This window comes from Trachypithecus francoisi, unplaced genomic scaffold (assembly GCF_009764315.1).
Source record: "Trachypithecus francoisi isolate TF-2019V2 unplaced genomic scaffold, Tfra_2.0 Lachesis_group21, whole genome shotgun sequence".
NCBI classification, from domain to species: Eukaryota; Metazoa; Chordata; class Mammalia; order Primates; family Cercopithecidae; genus Trachypithecus; species Trachypithecus francoisi.
In genome coordinates, this window is record NW_022681467.1 from 28,210,683 (window position 1) to 28,236,906 (window position 26,224).

At 47.1% G+C, this 26,224-nt stretch overlaps 1 protein-coding gene across 5 annotated transcripts in view; it reads right to left on the minus strand.

The window, feature by feature from the left end:
- Positions 1-1,509: 1,509 nt before the first annotated feature.
- Positions 1,510-26,224, minus strand: part of COMMD7 (COMM domain containing 7) — a 40,722-nt gene continuing 16,007 nt past the window's right edge. The window contains exons 2-9 of one of the 5 annotated variants that reach the window (XM_033186096.1): positions 24,573-24,623; positions 24,375-24,477; positions 5,735-5,791; positions 5,614-5,651; positions 3,661-3,751; positions 3,300-3,349; positions 2,866-2,914; positions 1,510-2,276 (exon numbers count right to left, since the gene is read on the minus strand). In XM_033186096.1, coding sequence (XP_033041987.1) covers positions 2,200-2,276; positions 2,866-2,914; positions 3,300-3,349; positions 3,661-3,751; positions 5,614-5,651; positions 5,735-5,791; positions 24,375-24,477; positions 24,573-24,623 — 516 coding nt within the window. In that variant the 3' untranslated portion in view covers positions 1,510-2,199. Of the gene's footprint in view, positions 2,277-2,865; positions 2,915-3,299; positions 3,350-3,660; positions 3,752-5,613; positions 5,652-5,734; positions 5,792-24,374; positions 24,502-24,572; positions 24,627-26,224 lie in introns of all 5 variants that reach the window. The other 4 variants (XM_033186095.1, XM_033186093.1, XM_033186094.1 and 1 more) reach the window with 4 other exon arrangements.

Below are 26,224 nucleotides of genomic sequence, written 5' to 3' on the forward strand. Positions count from 1 at the left end.
TGGGTTTACGCCATTCTCCTGCCTCAGCCTCCCGAGTAACTGGGACTACAAGTGCCCGCCACATCGCCCGGCTAGTTTTTTTGTATTTTTTTAGTAGAGACGGGCTTTCACCGCGTTAGCCAGGATGGTCTCGATCTCCTGACCTCGTGATCCGCCCATCTCGGCCTCCTAAAGTGCTGGGATTACAGGCTTGAGCCACTGCGCCCGGCCTAGTTTTGTATTTTTAGTAGAGACAGGGTTTCTCTATGTTGGTCAGGCTGGTCTCGAACTGCCGACCTCAGGTGATCCACCCACCTTGGCCTCCCAAAGTGCTGGGATTACAGATGTAAGCTACCGCGCCTGCCTTGTTTTACTCTTTTTTTATACTCTTTGATAAATGTACATATTCTATGACCCAGCAGTTCCATGCCCATGTAATTACCTTATAAATACACCTCCATATGTGCAAAACAACACATATACAAGGATATTCTGTTGTGACATTATTTGTAAGAGAAAAAGAATGGAAACAACCTAGACACCCATCAGCAGGAAACTGATTAAATAAATCATCCGTTTGAAATAAAACAGTACATTTGTTACCAAGAATGACGCAATTCTCTGTGTTCTGATATGGAACGATTTCCAAGTTGAATGGAGAAAAGAAAGGTGCAGGACGGTGTGCACATAATGCTACCATTTGTGTGGGAAGAAAAGTGAAACTATATGCATATCCGTTTGCAAATGCAGTTAATGTCTCCAGAACACAGAATAAACTAATAACAGTGGCTGCTTCTGGGGAGGAGAACTGGGTAACTGGGAAACAGTAGTGGGGACGGGTTATTACCTTACACTATACATTTTGAATCATGGGCATGTTTTATCTATTCAAAACTTTATAAAATATCTGAGGAGGTATTTGCCGGGCGCGGTGGCTCATGCCTGTAATCCTAGCACTTTGGGAGGCTGAGGTGGGCAGATCACGAGGTCAAGAGATCGAGATCACCCTGGCTAACATGGTGAAACCCTCTCTCTACTAAAAATACAAAAAATTAACTGGGTGTGGTGGTGGGCGCCTGTAGTCCCAGCTACTCGGGAGGCTGAGGCAGGAGAATGGTGTGGACCTAGGAGGCAGAGCTTGCAGTGAGCAGAGATCACACAACTGCACTCCAGCCTGGGCGACAGAGTGAGCCTGTCTCAAAAAAACAAACAAACAAACAAAAATTTCTGAGGAGGAGAGGTATTGGAGAGGAGGAGCAGGAAAAGTCACACGCTAGGGTGGGGGCTAAAGCCATTTGTACACAAAGCATTTCAGTTTCACATGTTATGCTTTTTCCTGGAGCTTTTAACCTGAATTTTCCCTGGAATTGCTCTTACAAATTCCAGCGCTGGAACAGACCCATTTTCACTGGAGACCCAGGATCTTCACAAAATCAGGAAGATAATTTTTAAAGACAGAGCAAGCACTAGCTCTCTGCAAGGGACACCACTCTTTAATCCATGCAGCAGAAAGACAACTGGATCCAGACCTTTTCTTCAGAACCTTTTATTCATCATCTAACCAACAGAGGTGGTTGGCTTGAACTCAAACTAAAATGGCCTCAAAAGGCCCGCCTGGTTACAATACGACAGGGCAAAACCAGAAGTGGGGACAGAGTTTAGCCTCAGTTCTCTGCAGAGAAGACCAAGCATGTATTTATACACAGGTGCCTCATTAAAAACTGATTGGCAATGTTCCACCAGCACAGACCCAGAGTGTGCAGAAATCCGTGGGGGCTCTGTACACATGTCATTCAGGCAATCCGCCAATTCCTCAGCCATAAACAAGCTCTTGCTTTTTGGGAGGAGGGTGATTAGCATGTTATCTTGAATGATGGCACCATTTGTTTACTCTGGAACTTTGAAGGGGAGGTGACAATTTATTTTCTCCCCTGAATCTGAGATGCAGTGGCCTGCCTGTCACAGTATCTAAAATGTGTCCTGGAAGACAGATAGGTGGTGGTGGTTGCCCTAACACAGAGTTTACGGGGTAATTGTGTTGGGCTCTTTAAGTACTTAATCCTGTTGTTTTTCAGAAACCCTTTGCACCTGGGCTCCCAAGAAGCCAGCAGGGCCCCATGGAGCATCCCACAGGCCTGTGAGTGAAGTGCCTCTCAGAGCAGTCACCCAGGGAAGGGAGGAGGGCAGGGAACGGGGCCAGGGGAGATGTAGGGACAGAAATCAGCAGAAACACTCCATGCTGGTTCTGACTCGCTCCATCTCGTGCAGGAAGCTGTAGAACTGAGGCAAGGTTAATTCTGGGGAGAGAAAATTCAGCTTCAGATAAATGTTTCCAACTCCACAGAATCATCCAAGAAAATTAACTTCCATGCAGAGGATTTTTTTTTCTTTTTTGGCTTAGTACATCTAAGCAGCTCTTGATGGGTAATTGATCATAATAAAGAACTGAGAGACTTGAATGCAGAAGGTTCTCTGCTCCATAGGAAAAAAAAAGGGGAATGAGTGTTCAAATGGCACAGCTCCACAGCACAAAGAGATGAAAGGGTATCATTCGGGATGTTCAATGGGACTTCTACGGCAAGTCCCATCTTCTACGGCAAGAGCAAGAAGCTCTTGCCCGTCAACCTTCTTCTTCAATCCCGGACATTCCGTTCCCTCCCTTTTCCTTTTTCAAAATGGCTCTTCAACTATGGGGGCTCCAACCTGCCAATGGCTTTCTAACACGCCTTGTGCCATCTTTCAGGAGAGGAAAGGCAGTGGAACAGCTACTCCACAGCTGGCAATGACTGTTTTTATAGAAGACATGATTTGTGGTGAGTGTCACCAGCCCCTGACTGCAGAGAACACGGAAAAGGTGAAGAGGTTCAAGAGGGAATTCGGACTCACCTATATACACATTTTCGGTTTGATTTCCTTTCTTAACCACCAACTTCAGCTGATGAAAGAAAAAGAAATAATTTAAATTAAAATGACAACTGGGTAAAGAAATTAAAACCCTTTGACTTAATTAAGCTTCCAATCTGAGAGTCCTACAGGAGCAGTATGGATCATCCACCACTGAAAATTCTGACAATTCCCATGATTACAGGAACAATCACATGTCAATGAATAACACCAAGATCTATTCATCTGAAAGTAGGCATGTTAGTGACCACATCTCTAGCTGGCCACACTGCTCTGAGATAGATATATAAGGTACTTCAGTAAAACATCCATTTAAATGGATATTTAAATGGATCGATATTTAACCCAATGTAGATTTGATAATTTTTAACCAAGTCAAAAATCTACCCATTTTCAAGGATCAGGAGAAGACTTACCTGTAAAAATATACTTCCCACTTTCTCCAATTCGCTGCTCCCAGATGTCACTATGACAAAAAAAAAAAAAAAAGAGAGAGAGAGAGAAATAACAAGTGACTGATTGAGGACTGACCCTGAAGACCCTAGTTTTGCAGTTGTCCAGCAGAAGCCATGTGGGGGCAAGTATGAGGGCAGCAAGGTGTGCTTCTGGAAAGTCAACTTATCCAGAGCCATGAATGGAGACAGCTACTGAACGTGGGCAGAATACAAAACAGCAGGTGCTGCCCCAACAGTGCCTTCTCCACAGTGGCTGTGTCACAGCCTCTGCACCCCGACCCTGTACCACCCAAATAACCCAGGACTGGTTGTAACTAGTTACCTCCAAATTTCCACTCCATATCTATGAGCTGGTTAATCATCAGAGTCTGACCAATGGCCCATCGAGCAAGGGTGGGAGCATTCTGCTTCCACTGGAACAAAAGCAAAAGCCAAAGTCAATTACAATAGGAAAAATCTCCCCCTCTCCATCCTGCCCCAAACACTGCAATATTTAGCATTGACACAGATAGTGGGGAGGGTGCAGAACCAAGGGCTCAACCTATATGCACATACCTAGGGATGGAGGAGGGTACAGAGTGGCAGACCACAACATTAATGTTGTATTTTTCATTCCAAGATTTAATCCATCTTGGAATAAAAACTGTGCTGCCATCGCACGGGCCCCCACATGGCTTCTACTAGACAATTGCAAAATTGGGGTCTTCAGGGTAAGTTCTCAATCAGTCACTTGTTATTTTTCTTTTTGTCACAGTGACATCTGAGAGCAGTGAACTGGAGAAAGTAGGAGGTATATTTTTATAAGTAATCCGTGAAAATGGGCAGATTTTTTACTAGGTCAAATCAGGAAAAATGATTAGAGATGCACTGAATAGCGCTGGTTAACGCTGTGCGTATGACACTCACTTGAAGCCAAATGAAAACTTTAGGCTGGGGAAATGATAATTCTGATGGATGGTTTTGGCTTGCTTGGCATTTTCTGTTGTTTTCTCTCTTTGTGATATAAAAGCAAGGGGCCAGGCGTGGTGGTTCACGCCTGTAATCCCAGCACTTTGGGAGGCCGAGGAGTGTGGATCACCTGAGGTTGGCAGTTCAAGGCCAGCCTGGCCAACATGGTGAAACCCCGTCTCTACTAAAAATACACAATTTGGCCGGGTGTGGTGGCTCATGCCTATAATCCCAGCACTTTGGGAGGCTCAGGCAGGTGGATCACAATGTCAGGAAATAGAGACCATCCTGGCTAACACAGTGAAACCCCATCTCCACTAAAAATACAAAAAATTAGCCAGGCATGGTGGCAGGTGCCTGTAGTCCCAGCTACTCGGGAGGCTGAGGCAGGAGAATGGCCTGAACCCTGGAGGCAGAGCTTGCAGTGAGCCCAGATTGCGCCACTGTACTCCAGCCTCGGCGACACAGTGAGACTCTCTCTCTAAAAAAAAAAAAAAAAAAAACACAAAATTAGCACATGGTGGCACATGCCCGTAATCCCAGCTACTTGGGAGGCTGGGGCAGAGAACTGCTTGAACCCAGGACTTGGAGGTTGCAGTGAGCCGAGATTGTGCCATTGCACTCCAGCCTGGACAACAAGAGCAAAACTCCATCTCAAAAAGAAGAAAAGAAAAGAAAAGAAAAGAGGCCGAGCATGGTGGCTCACACCTGTAATCCCAGCACTTTGGGAGGCAGAGGCGAGTGGATCACGAGGTCAAGAGTTCGAGACCATACTGACTAACACAGTGAAACCTCATCTCTACTAAAAATATAAAAAATTAGCCGGGCATGGTGGCATGTGCCTGTAGTCCCAGCTACTCAGGAGGCTGAGGCAGGAGAATCACTTGAACTCGAGAGGCAGAGGTTGTGGTGAGCCAAGATCCCGCCACTGCACTCCAGCCTGGACAGAAAGCGACTATCTTTTTTTTTTTTTTTTTTTTGAGTTGGAGTCTCGCTGTGTCACCCAGGCTGGAGTGCAGTGGCCAGATCTGCAAGCTCCGCCTCCCAAGTTTACGCCATTCTCCTGCCTCAGCCTCCCGAGTAGCTGGGACTACAGGCGCCTGCCACCTGGCCCGGCTAGTTTTTTGTATTTTTTAGTAGAGAGGTGGTTTCACTGGGTTAGCCAGGATGGTCTCGATCTCCTGACCTCGTGATCCGCCCGTCTCAGCCTCCCAAAGTGCTGGGATTACAGGCTTGAGCCACCGCGCCCGGCCTGCGACTATCTTTAAAAAAAAAAAAAAAAAAAAAGCAAGGGATCTTAATTAACCTTGATTAAGAGGAATTATACCTTTTCAGAAAAGTAAGTGGCTTTCTCCTCACTAAGACCTACAAGAGAACAGAAGGAGATATTAACATAACAAAAAGCCTCAGAAGCCAGTCACCCTGAGCAATCTTGGCCAATGACCTACCCAGAGTTATAAAATCCACCTGGACCTGCTTGGCTGTGAGGCTCTTCTTCAAAGCACCTGGGAGGCAGGGGAGAAATCAGTTAGAAAGGCAGACCAGTGAATTAGTCAGCAACACGTATTTAATGGGCACAACGTATGTGACCTAAAGGACAAAAGGAATACTCAAAGACTGGCCAGCTCCAAGAAGATCTCAATCCAGCCACAGGGAAAGAGCATCCGAAATGACCAGAAAACAAGAAAGACAATACATTTTTAAATTTATTTTATTTAAAAAATATATTCATTTTTTTGAAATGAAGTCTCACTCCGTCACCCAGGCTGGAGTGCAGTGGTACAATCTTGGCTCACTGCAACCTGTACCTCCTGGGTTCAAGTGATTTTCATGCCTCAGCCTCCTGAACAGCTGGGACTACAGGTGTGCACCACCACACCCAACCAATTTTTGTATTTTTAGTAGAGACTGGGTTTTACCATGTTGACCAGGCTGGTCTCGAACTACTAACCTCAAGTGATCTGCCTACCTCGGCCTCCCAAAATGCTAGGATTAAAGGGGTGAGAGCCACCATGCCCGGCGCTTTTTTTTTTTTTTTTAATTGTACAACACAATTATTTATCCCTCCAGCAAGTGTGAGAGAAGTCAGAGACAACAGAAAAGACTTCACGGTCTTGGGGATGGAGCAACTGGTCTGAGCAATGAGTAAGGCTACGAATTCCTGGAGCAAAAGGCAGGGGAGCGTAATGTCAGGTTGGGCACAGGGGGCAACCACCTAGAGCCCCACAATGCATTATGTAGCCACTATTGCATGCGGTTATGCAAATTTTAATTAAATAAAATTTAAAATTCCATTCCTCAGTCTCACTAGCTATTTCCTGTGTCAAATGATCACAGAAGGCCAGGGACCATTGTATTGAACACCGAAGATTACAGACCATTTACATCTGCAGAGAAAGTTCTATCGGATGGCGTTATCCTAGGAAATTAGCTTTCACGCAGTACGCCAAGATAGACTAAACAGACTAACCTCTACAACTCACAAGTCACTTCCAGAGGGGCTGTCAAAACTTCTCAGAAGCCCTAGGAACACTCCCCTGTGATGGCCACCTTGTTTTGCTAGGCTCCAATTCCTGAAAACAAAGCCAGCAATCTGGGCTTCTCAATGTTTAACCTGCAGGCTACATCTCCAGTCAGAATTTGGCAACCACTCTCAATTTTCCACTTTTTAGTTCACCAGAAAATGACTAATTAAAGAATAGGAAGATGCCCACCACCATCAAGGGAAGGCCCTGAACCTATACCCTAAACCCAAGTCCCCACCCCCACCTCACTCCAGAAAACAATCTTAAAGGCTGTTGTACCGGTAAAATCAACCATATAAACAAAGGGAGGAAATCTTTTATCTCCAAAATCAGAGCGAACAAGGAAGCCACACAGAATAAAAAAGGCAAGACCCCAGGAAACCTTAGCCATAAAGGCCCTCTGAGAAGGTGGCTACTTCCCAGCCAATCCAATTAACTCATAACTACCATGAATATAGCTTCTTGGTTTATACTGAATTCAAATCCAATACTTTATTTGACAATCCCAAAACACTGGGCTTTATTATTGTAATTTTTTTTTTTTTTTTGAGACAGTGAGATGGGGTTTCACTCTATCGCCCAGGCTGAAGTGCAGTTGGGCAATCTCAGCTCACCTCCCCCCGCCCGGCGGGGTGCTCGAGCAATCCTCCCACCTCAGCCTCCCGCACAGCTGGGATTATGACGCCCAGCTAATTTTTTGAATTTTTGTAGGGACAGGGTCTTGCCAAGTTGCCGAAACTGGTCTCAAACTCCTGAACTCAAGCAATCCACCCACCTTGGCCTCCCAAAGTGCTGGGATTACAGACAGGAGCCACTATGCTCAGCTATTATTTTAACTTTATTTACCAGGAAAGATTAAGCATTTTTGGGAGAAAATCTGTCAAATCCAGATAGTCAAGAATTGTACTGCCAAGAATTCACCCAACCAAGCTGCACCCAAAAGCACACTGAGATATACAAGGGAAGCTCTTTAGCAATGTGGATAGTAGGGACGAAAGGTCATGGACAGACCAGGCACAGTGGCTCACGCCTGTAATCCCAGCACTTTGGGAGGCCGAGGTGGGTGGATCACTTGAGGTCAGCAGTTCGAGACCAGCCTGGCCAACATGGCAAAAACCCCATCTCTACTAAAAATACAAAAGTTAGCCGGGCATGGTAGCACACGCCTGTATCCCCAGCTACTTGGGAGGCTGAGGCAGGAGAATCGCTTGAACCCAGGAGGCAGAGGTTGCAGTGAGCCGAGATGGCGCCACTGCATCACAGCCTGGCGACAGAGCGAGACTCTGTCTCAAAAAATAAAAAAAAAATTAAAAAAAAATAAAAAAAAAAAATAAACAGGCTGGGCACCTGTTACACAATTAGCTGGGAGGCTGAGGCAGGAGAATCATCTGAGCCCGGGAGGTAGAAGTTGCCGTGAGCCAAGATCTCACCACTGCACTCAAGCCTGGGCAACAGAGCGAGACTCCGTCTCAAAAACAAACAAACAACAACAAAAACAACAAACAAAAACTCAAGTCAGACCATGTCTTTTTTTCTGCTCAAAGCCCTCTACTATCTCCTATTTCACTCACAGTAAAATCCAAAGGTTGTACAATACCCTGCATGCTCTGGCCTCCTCTTAGAACCACTAGGCTCTCTCCCTTGCTTACTCTGCTATTTTTAGAATATGCCAGGCAGCTTTCTACCCCCGGCCATTTGCCCTTGCAGTTCTCTGCACACAGCTCATCCCTTCGCTTCATTCAGGGTTCTGCCTGACTCTTACCTCCTCAGAAAGGCTCCCTGACCATTCTATTTTACATTTTTTCTTTTTTTTTTTACTTTTTCTTTTTTAAAAAAATCTTATTTAAAATAACATTTTACCCAGGCTATTACCCAGGCTGGACTGCAGTGGTGTAATCACGGCTCACTACAGCCTTGACCTCCTGGGCTTATGGATCCTCCCACCTCAGGCTCCTAAGTAGCTGGGACTACAGGCATGCCCCACTATGCTTGACTAATTTTTAATATTTTTTCTAGAGATAGAATCTCACTATCTTGCCAGCCTCGAACTCCTGCACTGAAGCAATACTCCTACCTTGGCCTCTCTAAATGCTGGGATTATAGGCATGAGCTGCCAAGCCCAGCCTCATTCTATTTTAAATAGCACTGCCCTTTACTCATACTCCTATAATGCTGTGGAATATTCTGCATTGCATTTATTTATTTATTTATTTATTTTTTTTTTTTTTTTTTTTTTTGAGACGGAGTCTCGCTCTGTCCCCCAGGCTGGAGTGCAGTGGCCGGATCTCAGCTCACTGCAAGCTCCGCCTCCCGGGTTCACGCCATTCTCCTGCCTCAGCCTCCCGGAGTAGCTGGGACTACAGGCGCCCGCTACCTCGCCCGGCTAGTTTTTGTATTTTTTTAGTAGAGACGGGGTTTCACCGTGTTAGCCAGGATGGTCTCGATCTCCTGACCTCGTGATCCGCCCGTCTCGGCCTCCCAAAGTGCTGGGATTACGGGCTTGAGCCACCGCGCCCGGCCACTGCATTGCATTTATAATTACCCAACTTTATGTTATATATTTATTATCAAGTTTTCCACTAGAACATCAGCTTGATAAGAACAAAGACTAGGCTCATTTTGCCTACTGCTGTGTCCCAAGCTCCAAGAGCAATGCCTGGCAAAGTTTATTGGTTGGCACTCAATAAAAACACGTTGAATGCAAGAACCCTTACAATGGAATGCTATCCAGGCTTTAAAAAAATTATGTAAGGCCAGTGCTGTCATTCCAGCACTTTGGTAGGCTGAGGTGGGAGGATACTTGAGCCCAGGGGTTCAAGACCAGTCTGGGCAACACAGGAAGACCCCATTCTACAAAATAAAAAAAATTAGCAAGGTATAGTGGCACAGACCTGTGGTCCCAGCTACTCAGGAAGCTGAGGTGGGAGGATGGCTTGAGCCCAGGAGGTTGAGGCTATAGTAAACCATAATTGCATCACTGCACTCCAGCCTATGTAACAGGGTGAGACCTCATTTCAAAAAAAAAAAAAAAAAGAGGTAGCTCAGTGGCTCTTGATGGACCAATCTGTATAATATAATGTCAAGAAAAAAAGGAAAGGCACCTATAATCCCAGCACTTTGGGAAGCTGAGGTGAGAGGACTGCTTGAGGCTAGAAATTTGAGACTAGCCTGGGCATCATAGCAAAACCCTGCCTCCACAAAAAAATAATAAAGAATTACTTGGGTGTGGTGGTGCACACCTGTAATCCAGCTGCTCAGGAGGGTAAGATAGGATGATCGCTTGAGCCTAGGAGTTTGAGGCTACAGTGAGCCATGATGGAACCACTGCACTCCAGCCTGGGTGACAGAGCAAGACTCTATCTCTAAAAATAAACAAATAAAAATAAGTGTTACTTTGGCTGGGTGCGGTGGCTCATGCCTGTAATCCCAGCACTTTGGGAGGCTGAGGCAGGTGGATCACATGAGGTCAGGAGTTTGAGACCGGCCTCGTCAACATGGTGAAACCTCGTCTCCACTAAAAATACAAAAATTAGCTGGGCATGGTGGCACACACCTGTAGTCCCAGCTACTTGGGAGGCTGAGGCAGGAGAATCACTTGAATCCGGGAGGCAGAGGTTGCAGTGAGCCGAGATCACACCACTGCATTCCAGCCTGGTGACAGAGCAAGCCTCCGTCTCAAAAAAAAAAGAAACCCTAGGTGATGGGTTGACAGGTGCAGCAAACCACCATGGCATACTATGTAACAAACCTGCACACCCTGCATGTGTACCCCAGAGCTCAAAAAAAAAAAAAAAAAGAAAGAAAATTGGCCAGGCGCGGTGGCTCAAGCCTGTAATCCCAGCACTTTGGGAGGCCGAGACGGGCAGATCACGAGGTCAGGAGATCGAGACCATCCTGGCTAACACGGTGAAACCCCGTCTCTACTAAAAAAATATATACAAAAAATTAGCCGGGCGAGATGGCAGGCGCCTGTAGTCCCAGCTACTCGGGAGGTTGAGGCGAGAGAATGGCGTAAACCCGGGAGGCGGAGCTTGCAGTGAGCTGAGATCTGGCCACTGCACTCCAGCCTGGGCGACAGAGCGAGACTCCGTCTCAAAAAAAAAAAAAAAAAAAAAAAGAAAATTGTGTAAACTCCAACAGTGCAGTCAGCACAACATGATACATGGGGAAATTTAAGAACATCCTTCTGGGCCGGGCGTGGTGGCTCACGCCTGTAATCCCAGCACTTTGGGAGGCCGAGGCAAGTGGATCACGAGGTCAGGAGATCGAGACCATCCTGGCTAGCACAGTGAAACCTCGACTCTACTAAAAATACAAAAAATTACCCTGGTGTGGTGGTGGGCACCTGTCGTCCCAGCTACTCGGGAGGCTGAGGCAGGAGAATGGCGTGAACCCGGGAGGCAGAGCTTGCAGGGAGCCGAGATTTTGCCACTGCTGCACTCCAGCCTGGGCAGCAGAGCAAGACTCTGTCTCAAAAAAAAAAAAAAAATCCTTCTTCAAACACAGATAACTTTGAGATGGTCCTTTTTTTTTTTTTTGAGATGGAGTCTTACTCTGTCCCCCAGACTGGAGTGCGGTGGCGCGATCTTGGCTCACTGCAACCTACGCCTCCCAGATTCAAGTGATTCTCCTGCCTCACCCTCCCAAGTAGTTGGGACTATAGGCGCATGCCACCATGCCCAGCTAACTTTTTGTAATTTTAGTGGAGACCAGGATGGTCTCAATCTCCTGACCTCACGATCCGCCCACCTCAGCCTCCCAAAGTGCTGGGATTAAGGTGTGAGCCACCATGCCCGGCCTCTTTGCGAACTCCTGACCTCAGGTGATCCACCCACCTTGGCCTCCTAAAGTGCTGGGACTACAGGCGTGCGCCAATGCACTTGGCAACAGGCGCCAATTTTCACCAGAACTGTTGCCTTAGCCAAACCCTCAAAGCTGTCAAGGACAAAACAAACGGAAGTGAGGGCGAGGATTTCAGCTTTGCCAAGACAGGTGGAAAAACAGCAAACATTGTTCTTACTCGGTGTACAAATGGGAGCCCAAGGAATGGACACAGGCTTGGTGAAAACTCCTGGAGAAGGAAGCATATGGGAGAGGATGGAGAGCTGCTTTCATCCAGTCATTACTGACCCCGAAGGCTGACCAGCTGAAGCCACCTTGTAAGGCTCACAGAGATGCTGGGAAACATCAACGAACTGAACAGACAACAACCTCTGCCCTTATGAGGCTTCCATTCTACTGGCAGGAGAAAGACCACAGCAATAATGTAACACATAAGTCACACAGGGTATAAGAAGGGGGAGGCTAGGCATAGTGGCTCACGCCTGTAATCCCAGCACTTTCAGCACTACCAGCCAAGGCAGGTAGATCTCAAGGTCACGAGTTCAAGACCAGCCTGGCCAACATGTTGAAACCCCATCTCTACTAAAATACAAAAATTAGCCGAGCATGGTGGTGAGCACCTGTAATCCCAGCTACTCAGGAGGCTGAGGCAGGAGAATCGCTTGAACCCAGGAGGCAGAGGTTGCAGTGAGCCGAGATCATGCCATTGCACTCTAGCCTGGGCAATACAGTATGGCTCTGTCTCAAAAAAGAAATAATAATAAAACCGCCCTCCTGCCAAAACAAAAAAAGAAAGAATGGGGAAAGTGTCATGGAGAAAAATAGTAGGGTGGTGCATGGGGCTGGCAGTCCTGAGGAATTTAGTTCAATGTTTGATTAAATACCACTTATGACTACACTTCATTGCTGATTATTCTTTTTTGTGTGTGTGGCTACAAAGAACTCACTGGGGAGTGGGGAAGGGGAGTTACCTCCTTTTTATAAAAATAAAATAAAATAAAATAAAAATCAGTTATGGATCACCCACAGGGGCCAGATATCTTGCTAAGTATCAAAATAAAAATAGGGCCAGGCATGGTGGTTGTAATCCCAGCACTTTGGGAGGCCAAGGCAAGCAGATCACCTGAGGTGAGGAGTTCAAGACCAGCCTGGCCAATATGGTGAAACTCTGTCTTTACTAATAACACAAAAAATTAAGGCCAGGCACGGTGGCTCACATAGTCCCAACACTTTGGGAGGCTAAGGTGGGTGATCACGAGGTCAGGAGTTTGAGGCCAGCCTGGCCAATATGGTGAAACCTCATCTCTACTAAAAATACAAAAATTAGCCAGGCATGGTGGTACATGGCTGTAGTCCCAGCTACTCAGGTAGCTGAGGTAGAATAATCGCTTGAACCCGGCAGGTGGAGGTTCCAGTGAGCCGAGATCACACCACTGTACTCCAGCCTAGGCAACAGAGCGAGATTCCATCTCAAAAAAAACACAAAACAACAACAAAAAGAATTAGCCAGGTGTGGTGGTGCATGCCTGTAATCCCAGCTACTCAGGAGGCTGAGGCAGCAGAATCTCTTGAATCTGAGAGGCAGAGGTTGCAGTGAGCCGAGATCACGCCACTGCACTACAGCCCAGGCGACAGAGTGGGACTCCATCTCAAAAAAATAAGTAAATAAAAATAAATAAATAAATAAATAAATGAAATAAAAATAGACAGCCAAGCAGGGTGGCTGAGCCTGAGGAGGTCGAGGCTGCAGTAAGCAGAGATTGTGCCACTGCACTCCAGCCTGGGCAACACAGCCAGACCCGTCTCAAAAAAAAAAAAAAAAACATAAATAATAAAAAAACAGGCAGCCAGGCATGGTGGCTCATGCCTATATCCCAGCACTTTGGGAGGCTGAGGCAGGTGGACTGCTTGAACTCAGGAGTTCAAGACCAGCCTAGGAAACACGGTAAAACCCTGCTTCTACCAAAAATACAAAAATTAGCTGGGAGCGGTGGCATGCGCTTGTGGTCCCACCTGCGTGGGAGGCTGTGGTGGGAGGCTCACTGAAACTCAGGAAGTCAAGGCTACAGTTAGCAGAGACTGTGCCACTGCCCTCCAACATAGGCAACACAGCCAGACCCAGTCTCAAAAAAACAAACAAACAAAAAGAATAAAATAAAATAAAAAAACAGGCGGCCAGGCGTGGTGGCTCATGCCTATATCCCAGCACTTTGGGAGGCTGAGGCAGGTGACTGCTTGAACTCAGGAGTTCAAGACCAGCCTAGGGGCCGGGCGCGGTGGCTCAAGCCTGTAATCCCAGCACTTTGGGAGGCCGAGACGGGCGGATCACGAGGTCAGGAGATCGAGACCATCCTGGCTACACGGTGAAACCCCGTCTCTACTAAAAATACAAAAAACTAGCCGGGCGAGGTGGTGGCGCCTGTAGTCCCAGCTACTCGGGAGGCTGAGGCCGGAGAATGGCGTAAACCCAGGAGGCGGAGCTTGCAGTGAGCTGAGATCCGGCCACTGCACTCCAGCCTGGGCGACAGAGCAAGACTACGTCTCAAAAAAAAAAAAAAAAAAAAAGACCAGCCTAGGAAACATGGCAAAACCCTGTCTCTACCAAAAATACAAAATCAGCCAGGAGTGGTGGCACGCACCTGTGGTCCCAGCTACTTGGGAGGCTTAGGTCAGAGGCTCGATGGAGCTTAGGGAGTCAAGGCTGCAGTGAGCTGTGATCACGCCGCTGTACTCCAACCTGGGTGACAGAGCGAGACGCTATCTTTTTTTTTTTTTTTTTTTTTTGAGACGGAGTCTCGCTCTGTCGCCCAGGCTGGAGTGCAGTGGCCGGATCTCGGCTCACTGCAAGCTCCGCCTCCCGGGTTTACGCCATTCTCCTGCCTCAGCCTCCCGAGTAGCTGGGACTACAGGCGCCCGCCACCTCGCCCGGCTAGTTTTTTTGTATTTTTTTAGTAGAGACGGGGTTTCACTGTGTTAGCCAGGATGGTCTCGATCTCCTGACCTCGTGATCCGCCCGTCTCGGCCTCCCAAAGTGCTGGGATTACAGGCTTGAGCCACCGCGCCCGGCCGCGAGACTCTATCTCAAAAAAAAAAAAAAAAAATTAACCAAAAATAAATAAATTAATTAATTAAAAACAGGCTTAAATAGTGACCCTACTGCCAAGTTATCTGTAATCTCAGCTAGGAGATAATACCTAATAAAAATGACAATCATAACATTAGCAGCAGTGCGCTACCATTTAGAGAAGTGAGCACCTTGTTACATTTATTATCTTTATACTTATAATAAAAGTATAAGTCGGCCGGGCGCGGTGGCTCAAGCCTGTAATCCCAGCACTTTGGGAGGCCGAGACGGGCGGATCACGAGGTCAGGAGATCGAGACCATCCTGGCTAATACGGTGAAACCCCATCTCTACTGAAAAATACAAAAAAAAAACTAGCCGGGCGACGTGGCGGGCGCCTGTAGTCCCAGCTACTGGGGAGGCTGAGACAGGAGAATGGCGTGAACCCGGGAGGCGGAGCTTGCAGTGAGCTGAGAGCCGGCCACTGCACTCCAGCCTGGGCGGCAGAGCAAGACTCCGTCTCAAAAAAAAAAAAAAAAAAAAAAAAGTATAAGTCTACTATTAGTTCTCAGGTACCATTAGGTCTCCGAGCTGTTAAATCCTTGGTGAGTAAGCAAGCACAGGAGGGCCACCCAGCAGCCACGTGTTGGACTGGAATCTTATCGAGATCCTGATGGGAACTCCTCCAAACAAACAAAATATAGGAGACAATGGGGAAATTAATACTGACCTTGTATTTTCCTTTTAGATATGATAACGGCATTGTAGTTTGATAAGGGGGAAATTCCTTTTTTTTTTTTTTTAGAGATAGATAACTAAGTATTCAGGAATAAAATGGTATGTCTGATACTGCCTTTAACATAATCCAGTTTGCACTGGGCATGTTGCCCACACCTGTAATCCCAGCTACTCAGCAGGCTGAGGTGGGAGGACTGCTTGAGGCCAGGAGTTGAGACCAGCCCAACCAACAAAGCAAGACCCCCACATCTGTAAAACTAAACTAAAGTAATCCAGTTCAGAGAGCAGTGAGAAGCCACGGGTGGGGTCCACATGAATCAATCTGGCCATGGGTTAATCACTTTTGAAGGGTTTTCTTTGGTTTGTTTTTTAGAGACAGGGTCTTCCTCTGTTGTGCAAACTGGAGGGCAGTGGTGCAATCATGGCTCACTGCAGCCTGGACTCCCGGGCTCAAGGGATCTTCCTGTCTCAGCCTCTGAAGTAGCTGAGACTACAGGCAAGTAGTTGGGACTGCAGGTGCGCACCACCATGCCCAGTTAATTTTTTTTTTATTAGAGTCTCACTCTGTCAGCCAGGCAGGAGTGCATGGTGTAATCTCGGCTCACTGCAACCTCTGCCTCCCAGGTTCAAGCGATTTTTATGCCTCATCCTCCCAAGTAGCTGGGATTACAGGCATGTGCCACCACGCCCGGCTCATTTTTGTATTTTTAGTACAGACAGGGTTTTGCCATGTTGGCCAGGCTGGTCTCAAATTTCTGACCTCAAGTGATCCGCCTGCCTCAGCCTCCCAAAGTGCTGGGATTACAGGCATGAGTCACCATACCTGGCCATTGTTTTTCCATTTTTTGTAGAGGTAGGGTCTCACTATGTTGCCCAGGCTGTTCTCCAACTTGTGGCCTCAAGAGATTCTCCCCCTTTGACTTCCCAAAGTGCTGGTATTACAGGCATGAGTCACTGTGCCTGGCTGAAGTCAGGTGTTTTAAAGAATTATATACTAAATAGTACAAGAAAAACATTTCTTAAAAAAGGCAAAAAAGGCCGGGCGCAGTAACTCATGCTTGTAACCTCAGCACTTTGGGAGGCTGAGGTAAGTGGATCACCTGAGGTCAGGAGTTTGAGACCACCCTGGCCGACATAGTAAAACCTTCTCCCTACCAAAAAAAAAAAAAAAATTAGCCTGGCGTAGTGGTGTGTGCTTGTAGTCCCAGCTACTCAGGAGGCTGCGGCAGGAGAATCACTTGAACCCAGGAGGTGGCGGTTGCAGCGAGCCAAGATTGTACCATTGCACTCGAGCCTCGGCGACAGAGCAAGACTGTCTCAAAAAAATAAATCAATAAAATAAAAAGGGGCCAGACGCGGCGGCTCACGCCTATAATCACAGCACTTTGAGAGGCCAAGGTGGATGGACTGCCTGAGCTCAGGATTTCGGGACCAGCCTGGGCAACACAGTGAAACTCTGTCTCTACTAAAATACAAAAAATTAGCTGGCGTGACGGCATGGGCCTGTGATCCCAGCTACTTGGGAGGCTGAGACAGGAGAATCGCTTGAACTCAGGAGGCAGAGGTTGCAGTGAGCAGAGACTGTGCCACTGCACTCCAGACTGGGCGACAAGCGAGACTCTGTCTCAAATAAATAAATAAAATAAAATAAAACAAAATGTCAAAAAAGATCACTACTTTACAAAGTTTTTACTTGACTCTCCACCTGCCAAAAAGAAAAAAATAAACCAAAAAGTTCCATCATTAACTATGCTTCACAGATACTGGTTAAGCAGGTTTCTTTACTGCAAGACTTTTCAGAACCTGAGATGTGTCAATGTGTGCTTGAATCTCCAGGGTTCCAAGGCTGGGGTTGGGGGGAGAGTATTTCGGACTCTGGACACACCAATTTGAGGAAGACTGATCTGGTGGTTTCTTGGCGCCACTTCAGCTCTAACAAACTGTACTTCTACAATAAGAGCTTGCTGCACAGGCAGGACCAGGCTAAAGGGAAAGGATAGTGATGAGGGCCTGGAGGCTCTTACACTGCAGATTAGATTAGGAAAGGCTTTGAATACCAAACTGAGGCCTACAGACTTCATTACGCAAGGTAAACAGTTGAGAGGAGCAGCATGATTCAAGCTGCGCTGTAGTAAGTGTGCTCCAGGGCAAACTGGAGTCTGGATGGGAGAATGGAAGTGGAGATGTAACTGCCACAACTAGACATGAAGGGCTAAGAAACTGTTCTGGGATGGCAGCCTTTGGGACTAGAAAGAAGGAATGCACAAGGACAAACGATAAGAAGGGGCCAGGAAGGCCGGGGGCAGTGGCTTACACCTGTAATCCCAGCACTTTGGGAGGACAAGGTGGGGTGGATCACCTGAGGTCAGGAGTTCGAGACCAGCTTGGTCAACAAGGTGAAACCCCATCTCTAATAAAAATATAAAAAATTAGCCAGGCATGGTGGTGGGTGCCTGTAATCCCAGCTACTCAGGAGGCGGAGACAGGAGAATCGCTTGAACCTGCGAGGTGGAGGTTGTAGTGAGCCAAGATGGTGCCACTGCACTCCAGCCGGGGCAACAAGAGCAAAACTCCATCTCAAAAAAATAAAATAAAATAAAATAAAATAAAATAAAACTTAGAAGGCTTTGGGACATTAACTAGCCCAGACATACATTCACATCCTCATTATTAGGTAAAAGTTTTATCCCATAATTTGACATAAAGAAATAGGACTGATCACTAGCTGCTCTATCAATAAATAAAGGCCATAACATCTGGGCACAGTAACACGCCTATAATCCCAGCTACTTGGGAGGTTAAGACAGGAGAATCATTTCAGCCAAGGACTTCCAGACCAGCCTGGGCAACATAGCGAGACCCTGGCTCAACAAAAGTCCCAACAAAACAAAGGTTACAGTTGAGCAAGCACTGTGTTAAGTACTTTACAGGCATTCGTCCATTCATTCCTAACACCACAATAAGCTGCTATTATTATTCTACTTTTCAGATAAGAAACTGAGATTCTACAAGGCTGATTTGTCCAGGACCAAATGGCTACATTCAGTGATGGGACCAAAACTCAAATCAGAGTGAGCCTGAAAAGCCCATCTCTTTATTGGTATGCTGAGTTCCTCAATTTCCTCTATATCTATAGAAAATGACCTACTATAGGCCGGGCACAGTGGCTCACACCTGCAATTCCAGCACTTTGGGAGGCTGAGGTGGGCAGATCACCTGAGATCAGGAGTTTGAGACCAGCCTGGCCAACATGGTGAAACCCCGTCTGTACTAAAAATACAAAAATTAGCCGGGCATGGTGGCACATGTCTGTAATCCCAGCTACTCAGGAGGCTGAGGCAGGAAAATCGCTTGAACTCGAGAGGCAGAGGTTGCAGTGAGCCGAGACCGAGCCATTGCACTCCAGCCTGGGAGACAAGAGCGAAACTCCATCTCAGAAAAAGAGAAAAATATAAACCAGGCCAGGCATGGTGGTTCATGCCTGTAATACCAGCGTTTTGGGAGGCCAAAGCAGGCAGACTGCTTGAGCCCAAGAATCAAGACCAGCCAGGGCAACATGGTAAAACCTCATCTCTACAAAAAATACAAAAATTAGCCAGGTGTGTTGGGGCATCTGTAGTCCCATCTACTCAGGAGCCTGAAGCAGAAGAATCACTTAAGCCCTGGAGGTGGAGGTTGCAGTGAGTTATGCTGATCAGTCTGGGGGAGACCTTGTCCCCTTGCAAAAAAAGAAGGAAAATATAGACTCAACGTCCCCTGTGAGGGTCACAGCATCTCCTAAATTATATTCAATTCGCTCTGCATGTACTGAGCACCTGCTTTATGCCATTACCTTGCTTCTAATCACGGCTTAGGAAAGAACAAGACTAGCCCCTGACTTTGAGGAACTATCTATTAGAGCCATGAGACAGATACATCAGATACAAACAAAACAGCAGGAACAACAGAAACCTGTAAATGAGTACTGACCAAAATGATAGCTACAGATAAAAAGCGTATCTCGGCCGGGCGCAGTGGCTCACACCTGTAATCCCAGCACTTTGGGAGGCCGAGATGGGCGGATCACGAGGTCAGGAGACCATCCTGGCTAACACGGTGAAACCCTGTCTCTACTAAAAAATACAGAAAACTAGCTGGGCGAGGTGGCGGGCGCCTGTAGTCCCAGCTACTCGGGAGGCTGAGGCAGGAGAATGGCATAAACCCAGGAGGCGGAGCTTGCAGTGAGCTGAGATCCGGCCACTGCACTCCACCTGGGCGACAGAGCGAAACTTCGTCTCAAAAAAAAAAAAAAAAAAAGCGTATCTCAGATGCTGGAAGGAGAAGTCACTGTGAACTCAAGCGATTTGGGAAGACTTTCTGAGGTAGCACAGGGGTGGAGCTCAAGGACTGGGAACAGCTGAAGGCAATCTAACAGGATCCAGTGGGGGGCCGGGTGTCATGGCTCATGCCTGTAATCCCAGCACTTTTAGACTCCGAGGGCGGGAGGATTGCTTGAGCCCAGGATCGATGGAGATCAGACTGGGCAACATAGGAAGACCCTGACTCTATTTATTTTTAATAGGCAGAGCACGGTAGCTCACACCTATAATCTCAGGACTTTGGGAGGCCAAGGCAGGCGGATCACCTCAGGTCAGGAGTTCAAGACCAGCCAGGCCAACATGGTGAAACCCCATCTCTACTAAAAGTACAAAAAATTGCTGTGCAGGGTGGCTCATGCCTGTAATCCCAGCACTTTGGGAGGCTGAGGTGGGCGGATCACCTGAGGTCAGGAGTTCGAGACCAGCCTGGCCAACACGGAGAAACATCGTCTCTACTAAAAATACAAAAAAAGCCGGGCTCAGTGGCTCAAGCCTGTTATCCCAGCACTTTGGGAGGCCGAGACGGGCGGATCACGAGGTCAGGAGATCGAGACCATCCTGGCTAACACAGTGAAACCCCGTCTCTAATAAAAAATACAAAAAAAAAACCTAGCCGGGCGAGGTGGCGGGCGCCTGTAGTCCCAGCTACTCGGGAGGCTGAGACAGGAGAATGGCGGGAACCCGGGAGGCAGAGCTTGCAGTGAGCTGAGATCCGGCCACTGCACTCCAGCCTGGGCAACAGAGCAAGACTCCGTCTCAAAAAAAAAAAAAAAAAAAAACTAGCCGGGCGAGGTGGCGGGCGCCTGTAGTCCCAGCTACTCTGGAGGCTGAGGCAGGAGAATGGCGTAAACCCGGGAGTCGGAGCTTGCAGTGAGCTGAGATCCGGCCACTGCACTCCAGCCCAGGCGACAGAGCAAGACTCCATTTCAAAAAACAACAACAGCAACAACAACAACAAAAAAGCCAGGCCTGGTGGTGGGCGCCTGTAATGCCCGCTACTCAGGAGGCTGAGGCAAGAAAATTGCTTGAACCCAGGAAACAGAGGTTTGCAGTGAGCCGAAATCATGCCACTGCACTCCAGCCTGGGCGACAGAGCAGACTTTGTCTCAAAAAAAAAAAAAAAAAAAAAATCAGCTGAGTGTGGTGGCGTGCATCTGTACTCCCAGCTATTGAGAGGCTAAGGCAGGGAAATCGCTTGAACCCAGGAGGTGGAGGTTGCAGTGAGCCAAGATCACACTACTGCACTCCAGCCTGGGTGACAGAGTGAGAATTCATCTCAAAAAAAAGAAAATAAAAAATAAAAAATAAAAATACAAATACAAATAAGAAAAAATAGCCAGGCATGGTGGTGCATGCCTGTAGTTCCAGCTACTCAGGAGACTGAGGCAGAAGAATTGTTTGAACCTGGGAGATGGAGGTTGCAGTGAGCCGAGATTCGAGATCTTGCCACTGTACTCCAGTCTGAGTGACAAGAGCAAAACTCTGTCTCCAAAAAACAAACAAACAAAAAAAGGATACAGTGTACAGTGTGGTAGAGAGCATAGATGAGGAAGACAGGAAAGACTGGGGACAGGGACACTAGACAGAGGTCTCCTGAAAAATTAGTGCCCATAGCAGGTGTTTGGTAGACAGGTCTCAGCCCTCAGATAAACCCATTTCCAAAGATGAAGGCTAGAGAATGAGAATAATGACTTATGGTTCTGGATGGGCATGGTGGCTCATGCCTGTAATCTCAGCGCTTTGGGAGGCGTGGCCGGCGGATCACCTGAGGTCAGGCGTTCAAGACCAGCCTGGCCAACATGGTGAAACTCGGTCTCTACTAAAACTACAAAAATTAGCCAGGCATGGTGGTAGGCACCTGTAATCCCAGCTACTCAGAAGGCTGAGGTAGAAGAATCACTTGAACCCGGGAGGTGGAGGTTGCAGTGAGGCAAGGTCGCACCACTGCATTCCAGCCTGGGTGACAGAATGAGACTGTCTCAGGAAAAAAAAAAAAAAAAAGAAGACTTGTGGTTCTGCACTTTAGGTACCATGTTGGTCAGGCTAGTCTCGAAATACTCACATTTGTGAGTAAGAAGAGGTTGTAAAGATGTTCACTGCGGCGTTGTTTGTAAGGGTGAGATGTGATAACAACGGAAATATCCAACAACAGGAAATAGATTAAAAGGAGATATATTCAGTCTATGGGATATTACAGCCACCTAAAGAATGAGGGTGATGTCACCAGGGATGATAAAAAAATGTGAGTTCCAGGACACATTTTATGGTTTGCTACCATTCATGAAAAACAAAGCTACATACATGTATATGTTCATTAGTGTACATAAAAATATAAAAGGCTATAGTCCAAAATTATATTGTGATTCTCTCTAGGGACGAGAGTAGGAAGAGAGTAAAAGGGGGTTTTTACTTTTGACTCTCTATAGCTCTGTACTGTTTTTGAAAGTTTAAAATGAAAATTTATTCCTCCTGGTGCAATGGCTCACACCTGTAATTCTAACACTTTGGGAGGCTGAGGCAGGCAGATCACTTGAGCTCAGGAATTTGAAACCAGCCTGGCCAGCATGGCAAAACCCCATCTCTACAAATAATAATAATAATAATAATACCAAAAATAGCCGGGTGTGGTGGTGCACGCCTGTAGTCCCAGCTACTCTGGAGGCTGACATGGGAGGATCACTTAAGCCTGGGAGGCGGAGGTTGCAGTAAGCTGAGATCATGCCACTGCATTCCAGTGTGGGCAATGGAGCAAAAGCCTGTCTCAAAAAAAAAAAAAAAAAAGTATTCCTATATAAAAAGACTTTGGCTGAGTGCAGTGGCTGCACTCTGTAATCCCAGCACTTTGGGAAGCCGAGGCGGGCGGATCACGAGGTCAGGAGTTCAAGACCAGCCTGGCCAACATAGTGAAACCCCATCTCTACTAAAAATACAAAAATTAGTCAGGCTTGGTGGCACTTGCCTGTACCTGTAATCCCAGCTACTCAGGAGGCTGAGGCAGGAGAAGCACTTGAACCCGGGAGGCGGAGGTTGCAGTGAGTAAAGATTCCACCACTGCACTCCAGCCTAGGCGACAGAGCAAGATTCCATCTCAAAAAAACAAACAAAAAAAGACCTCATGGCCAGGCGCAGTGACTCACTCCTGTAATCCTACCACTTTGGGAGGCCGAGGTGGGTGGATCACCTAAGGTCAGGAGTTCAAGACCAGCCTGTCCAACATGGTGAAACCCCGTCTCTACTAAAAATACAAAAAATTAGCTGGGTGTGGTGGTGGGTACCTGTAATCCCAGCTACTTGGGAGGCTGAGGCAGGAGAACCACTTGAATCCAGGAAGCGGAGGGTACGGTGAGCCAAGACCATGCCATTGCACTCCAGCCTGGGCAACAAGATTGAAACTCCATCTCAAAAAAAAAAAAAAAAAAGAAGGCAAGAATCACATAAAAATGAGGCTCAGAAAATTTCACAGTTGAAAATCTCTGGAATGTTCTGGTTCAAGCCCCCCGAACCTCAGGAGCACAATACAGGGCAAAAGGAAGAAACTTCACTAAGACATAGGAAGGTGCCGAACAGAAGCAAACAAATTAAACCCCCAACTTCTAATACACTTGAACTGAAGCTGGGCATGGTGGCTTATACCTGTAATCCCAGCACTTTGGGAGTCCATAAGGCAGGAGACAACTTGACCTAGGAGTTTGAGACTAGCCTGAGTAACATAGAGAGACTCTATCTCTATACACAAAAATCATTAGCCAGGAAGGGTAGTGTACACCTGTGATCCCAGCTACTTGGGGGGTTGAGGCAGGAGGATCACTTGAACCTAGGAGTTTGAGGCTGAAGTGAGCTATGACTGCATCACTGTATTCTGGCTTGGGCAACAGAGCAAGACTCTATCAAAAACCAAAAAAATGTTCCATTTAAAAAAATTATTAGATTCAGGCTGGGCGCAGTGGTTCACGCCTGTAATCCCAGCACTTTGGGAGGCTGAGACAAGCAGATCACAAGGTCAAGAGATCATGACCATCCTGGCCAACATGGTCTCTACTAAAAATACAAAAATTAGCTGGGCGTGGTGGCGCGTGCCTGTAATCCCAGCTACTTGGGAGACTGAGGTAGGAGAATCACTTGAACCCGGATGGCAGAGGTTGCAGTGAGCCAAGACTGCACCACCGCACTTCAGCCTGGTGACAGAGAGAGACTCCATATCAATAATAATAATAATAATAATAATACTAGATTCAAGAGACATTGTCGAGCTGCTATAAAAGGTTCCAAATGCTTATTCTCAATTTCTGTCCTTATTAGAGACAGGACAAGAGGACACTCTCGGGACGGAACTCAGGATACAGACTGAACTTTTGAGTTGCGCTGTGCCACAGGGCATTGCTATTCCACTATACTATGTTCACCTGTTACATGGGCTCCCTCCAGAGACTGAGTCCCACACACATCTGGCTCATTACCGAACACTCTGGCTCAGTCCACAGAGCATGTTTCAATGACTCCATGGACTAAAGGAATGTTCAAGTTAATGTCTCTGGCCACAGCTGCTAAGAGAGGTTACTCACCATTTGGAACCAGGAGGAGGCTTTTCACAATGCTTCTGAGGGAGCCAAGACTGATACGATTGGTGGTGGCAAATTCAGAGAGCTGAGCCAGAAACCTTTCCACCTGCAGTGAGGGAACAGTGAAAACCTGAGCCTTCACTTTCTAAGCATCTCAGGGACCACGGACCCACTCTTCCTAACATGGAATGTTTTATTTACCTCTTTTGGCTCAGTTAGGAAGTGGAAAAGCACCTCTGTCAGGGCTGAGAACTGCTGTGAAGGAAACAACATAGAACATCAGTACAATTTCTACTGCTGGGTCAGCATGCCCCACCCGAGGCAACTGCAGAGACTTGAGAGGGAAGAACAGTAACAGCCAGGTGTTATGCCTGTTCTGATCATCCTAGTTACAAATGTTCACAATCCCACCACCGTGTCAATATACGTGTGTCACTACATCATCTGAAAAACACGTTTATTGGGATACTTGGGAAACATGTATTGAGAGACTGTGAGCACACGCACTCAGAAGCACACATATATCTCTAGGACACAGACACACACAGACAGACATATACACACGCACGCACAAAGGGAAAATCACCAGAAAATTAAAAGCGGTTACCACTTTGGATGATTTTTATTTTCTTCTGTTTTACCTATCCATATTTTCTTTTCTTTTCTTTTTTTTTTTGTTTCCCTGAGATAGGGTCTCTCTGTTGTCCAGGTTGGAATGCAGTGATGCAATCTCAGCTCACTGCAACCTCTGCCTCCTGGGCTCAAGCGATCCTCCCACCTCAGCCTCCAGAGTAGCTGGGACTACAGGCATATGCCACCACACCTGGCTAATTACTTTTTTTAATGTAGAGACAGGATCTCACTTTGTTGTCCAGGATTGTCTCAAACTCCTGGGCTCAAACAATCTACCCACCTGAGCCTCCCAAAGTGCTGGAATTACAGGCATAAGCCATGCACCTGGCCTCTTATTTTCTTGGGTTCCCCCACCCATAAACATCTCATTACTTGTGTAAGACAACAATAAATTGTAACACTTTATTATGCACCTAGAACAGACTCTTACAGTTTTGTGTGTCTTAATCTTTTCTCTTTACTGGTACTGTGTTGTTAGGAACTGAATGTTTGTGTCTTCCCCAAATTCATATATTGAAGCCCTAACTTCTGTTGTGACAATATTTGAAGACAGGAACTTTTAGATGATAACGGTTAAATGAGGTCATAGAGTGAGACCCTCACCCCATAGGGCTGGGGGCCCTTATTTTGATTTTATTTTATTTTTTAGATAGAGTCTCACTCTGTTGCCCAGGCTGGAGTGCAGTGGTGTGATGTCGGCTCACTGCAACCTATACCTCCTGAGTTCAAGCAATTCTCCTGCCTCAGCCTCCCGAGCAGCTGGGACTACAGGTGCCTGTCACTACACCTGGATAATTTTTGTTCTTTTAGTAGAGACGAGTTTCACCATATTGGCCAGGCTGGTCTCGAACTCCTCACCTCAAGTGATCCACCTGCCTCGTCCCCGCAAAGTGCTGGGATTATAGGCATGACCCACCAAGCCCAGCCTAGGGCTGGGGCCTTATAAGAAGAAGAGGCCAGGCCGGGCACGGTGGCTCAAGCCTGTAATCCCAGCACTTTGGGAGGCCGAGACGGGCGGATCACAAGGTCAGGAGATCGAGACCATCTTGGCTAACACAGTGAAACCCCATCTCTACTAAAAATACAAAAACTAGCCGGGCGAGGTGGCGGGCGCCTGTAGTCCCAGCTACTCGGGAGGCTGAGGCAGGAGAATGGCGTAAACCCGGGAGGCGGAGCTTGCAGTGAGCTGAGATCCGGCCACTGTACTCCAGTCCGGGCGA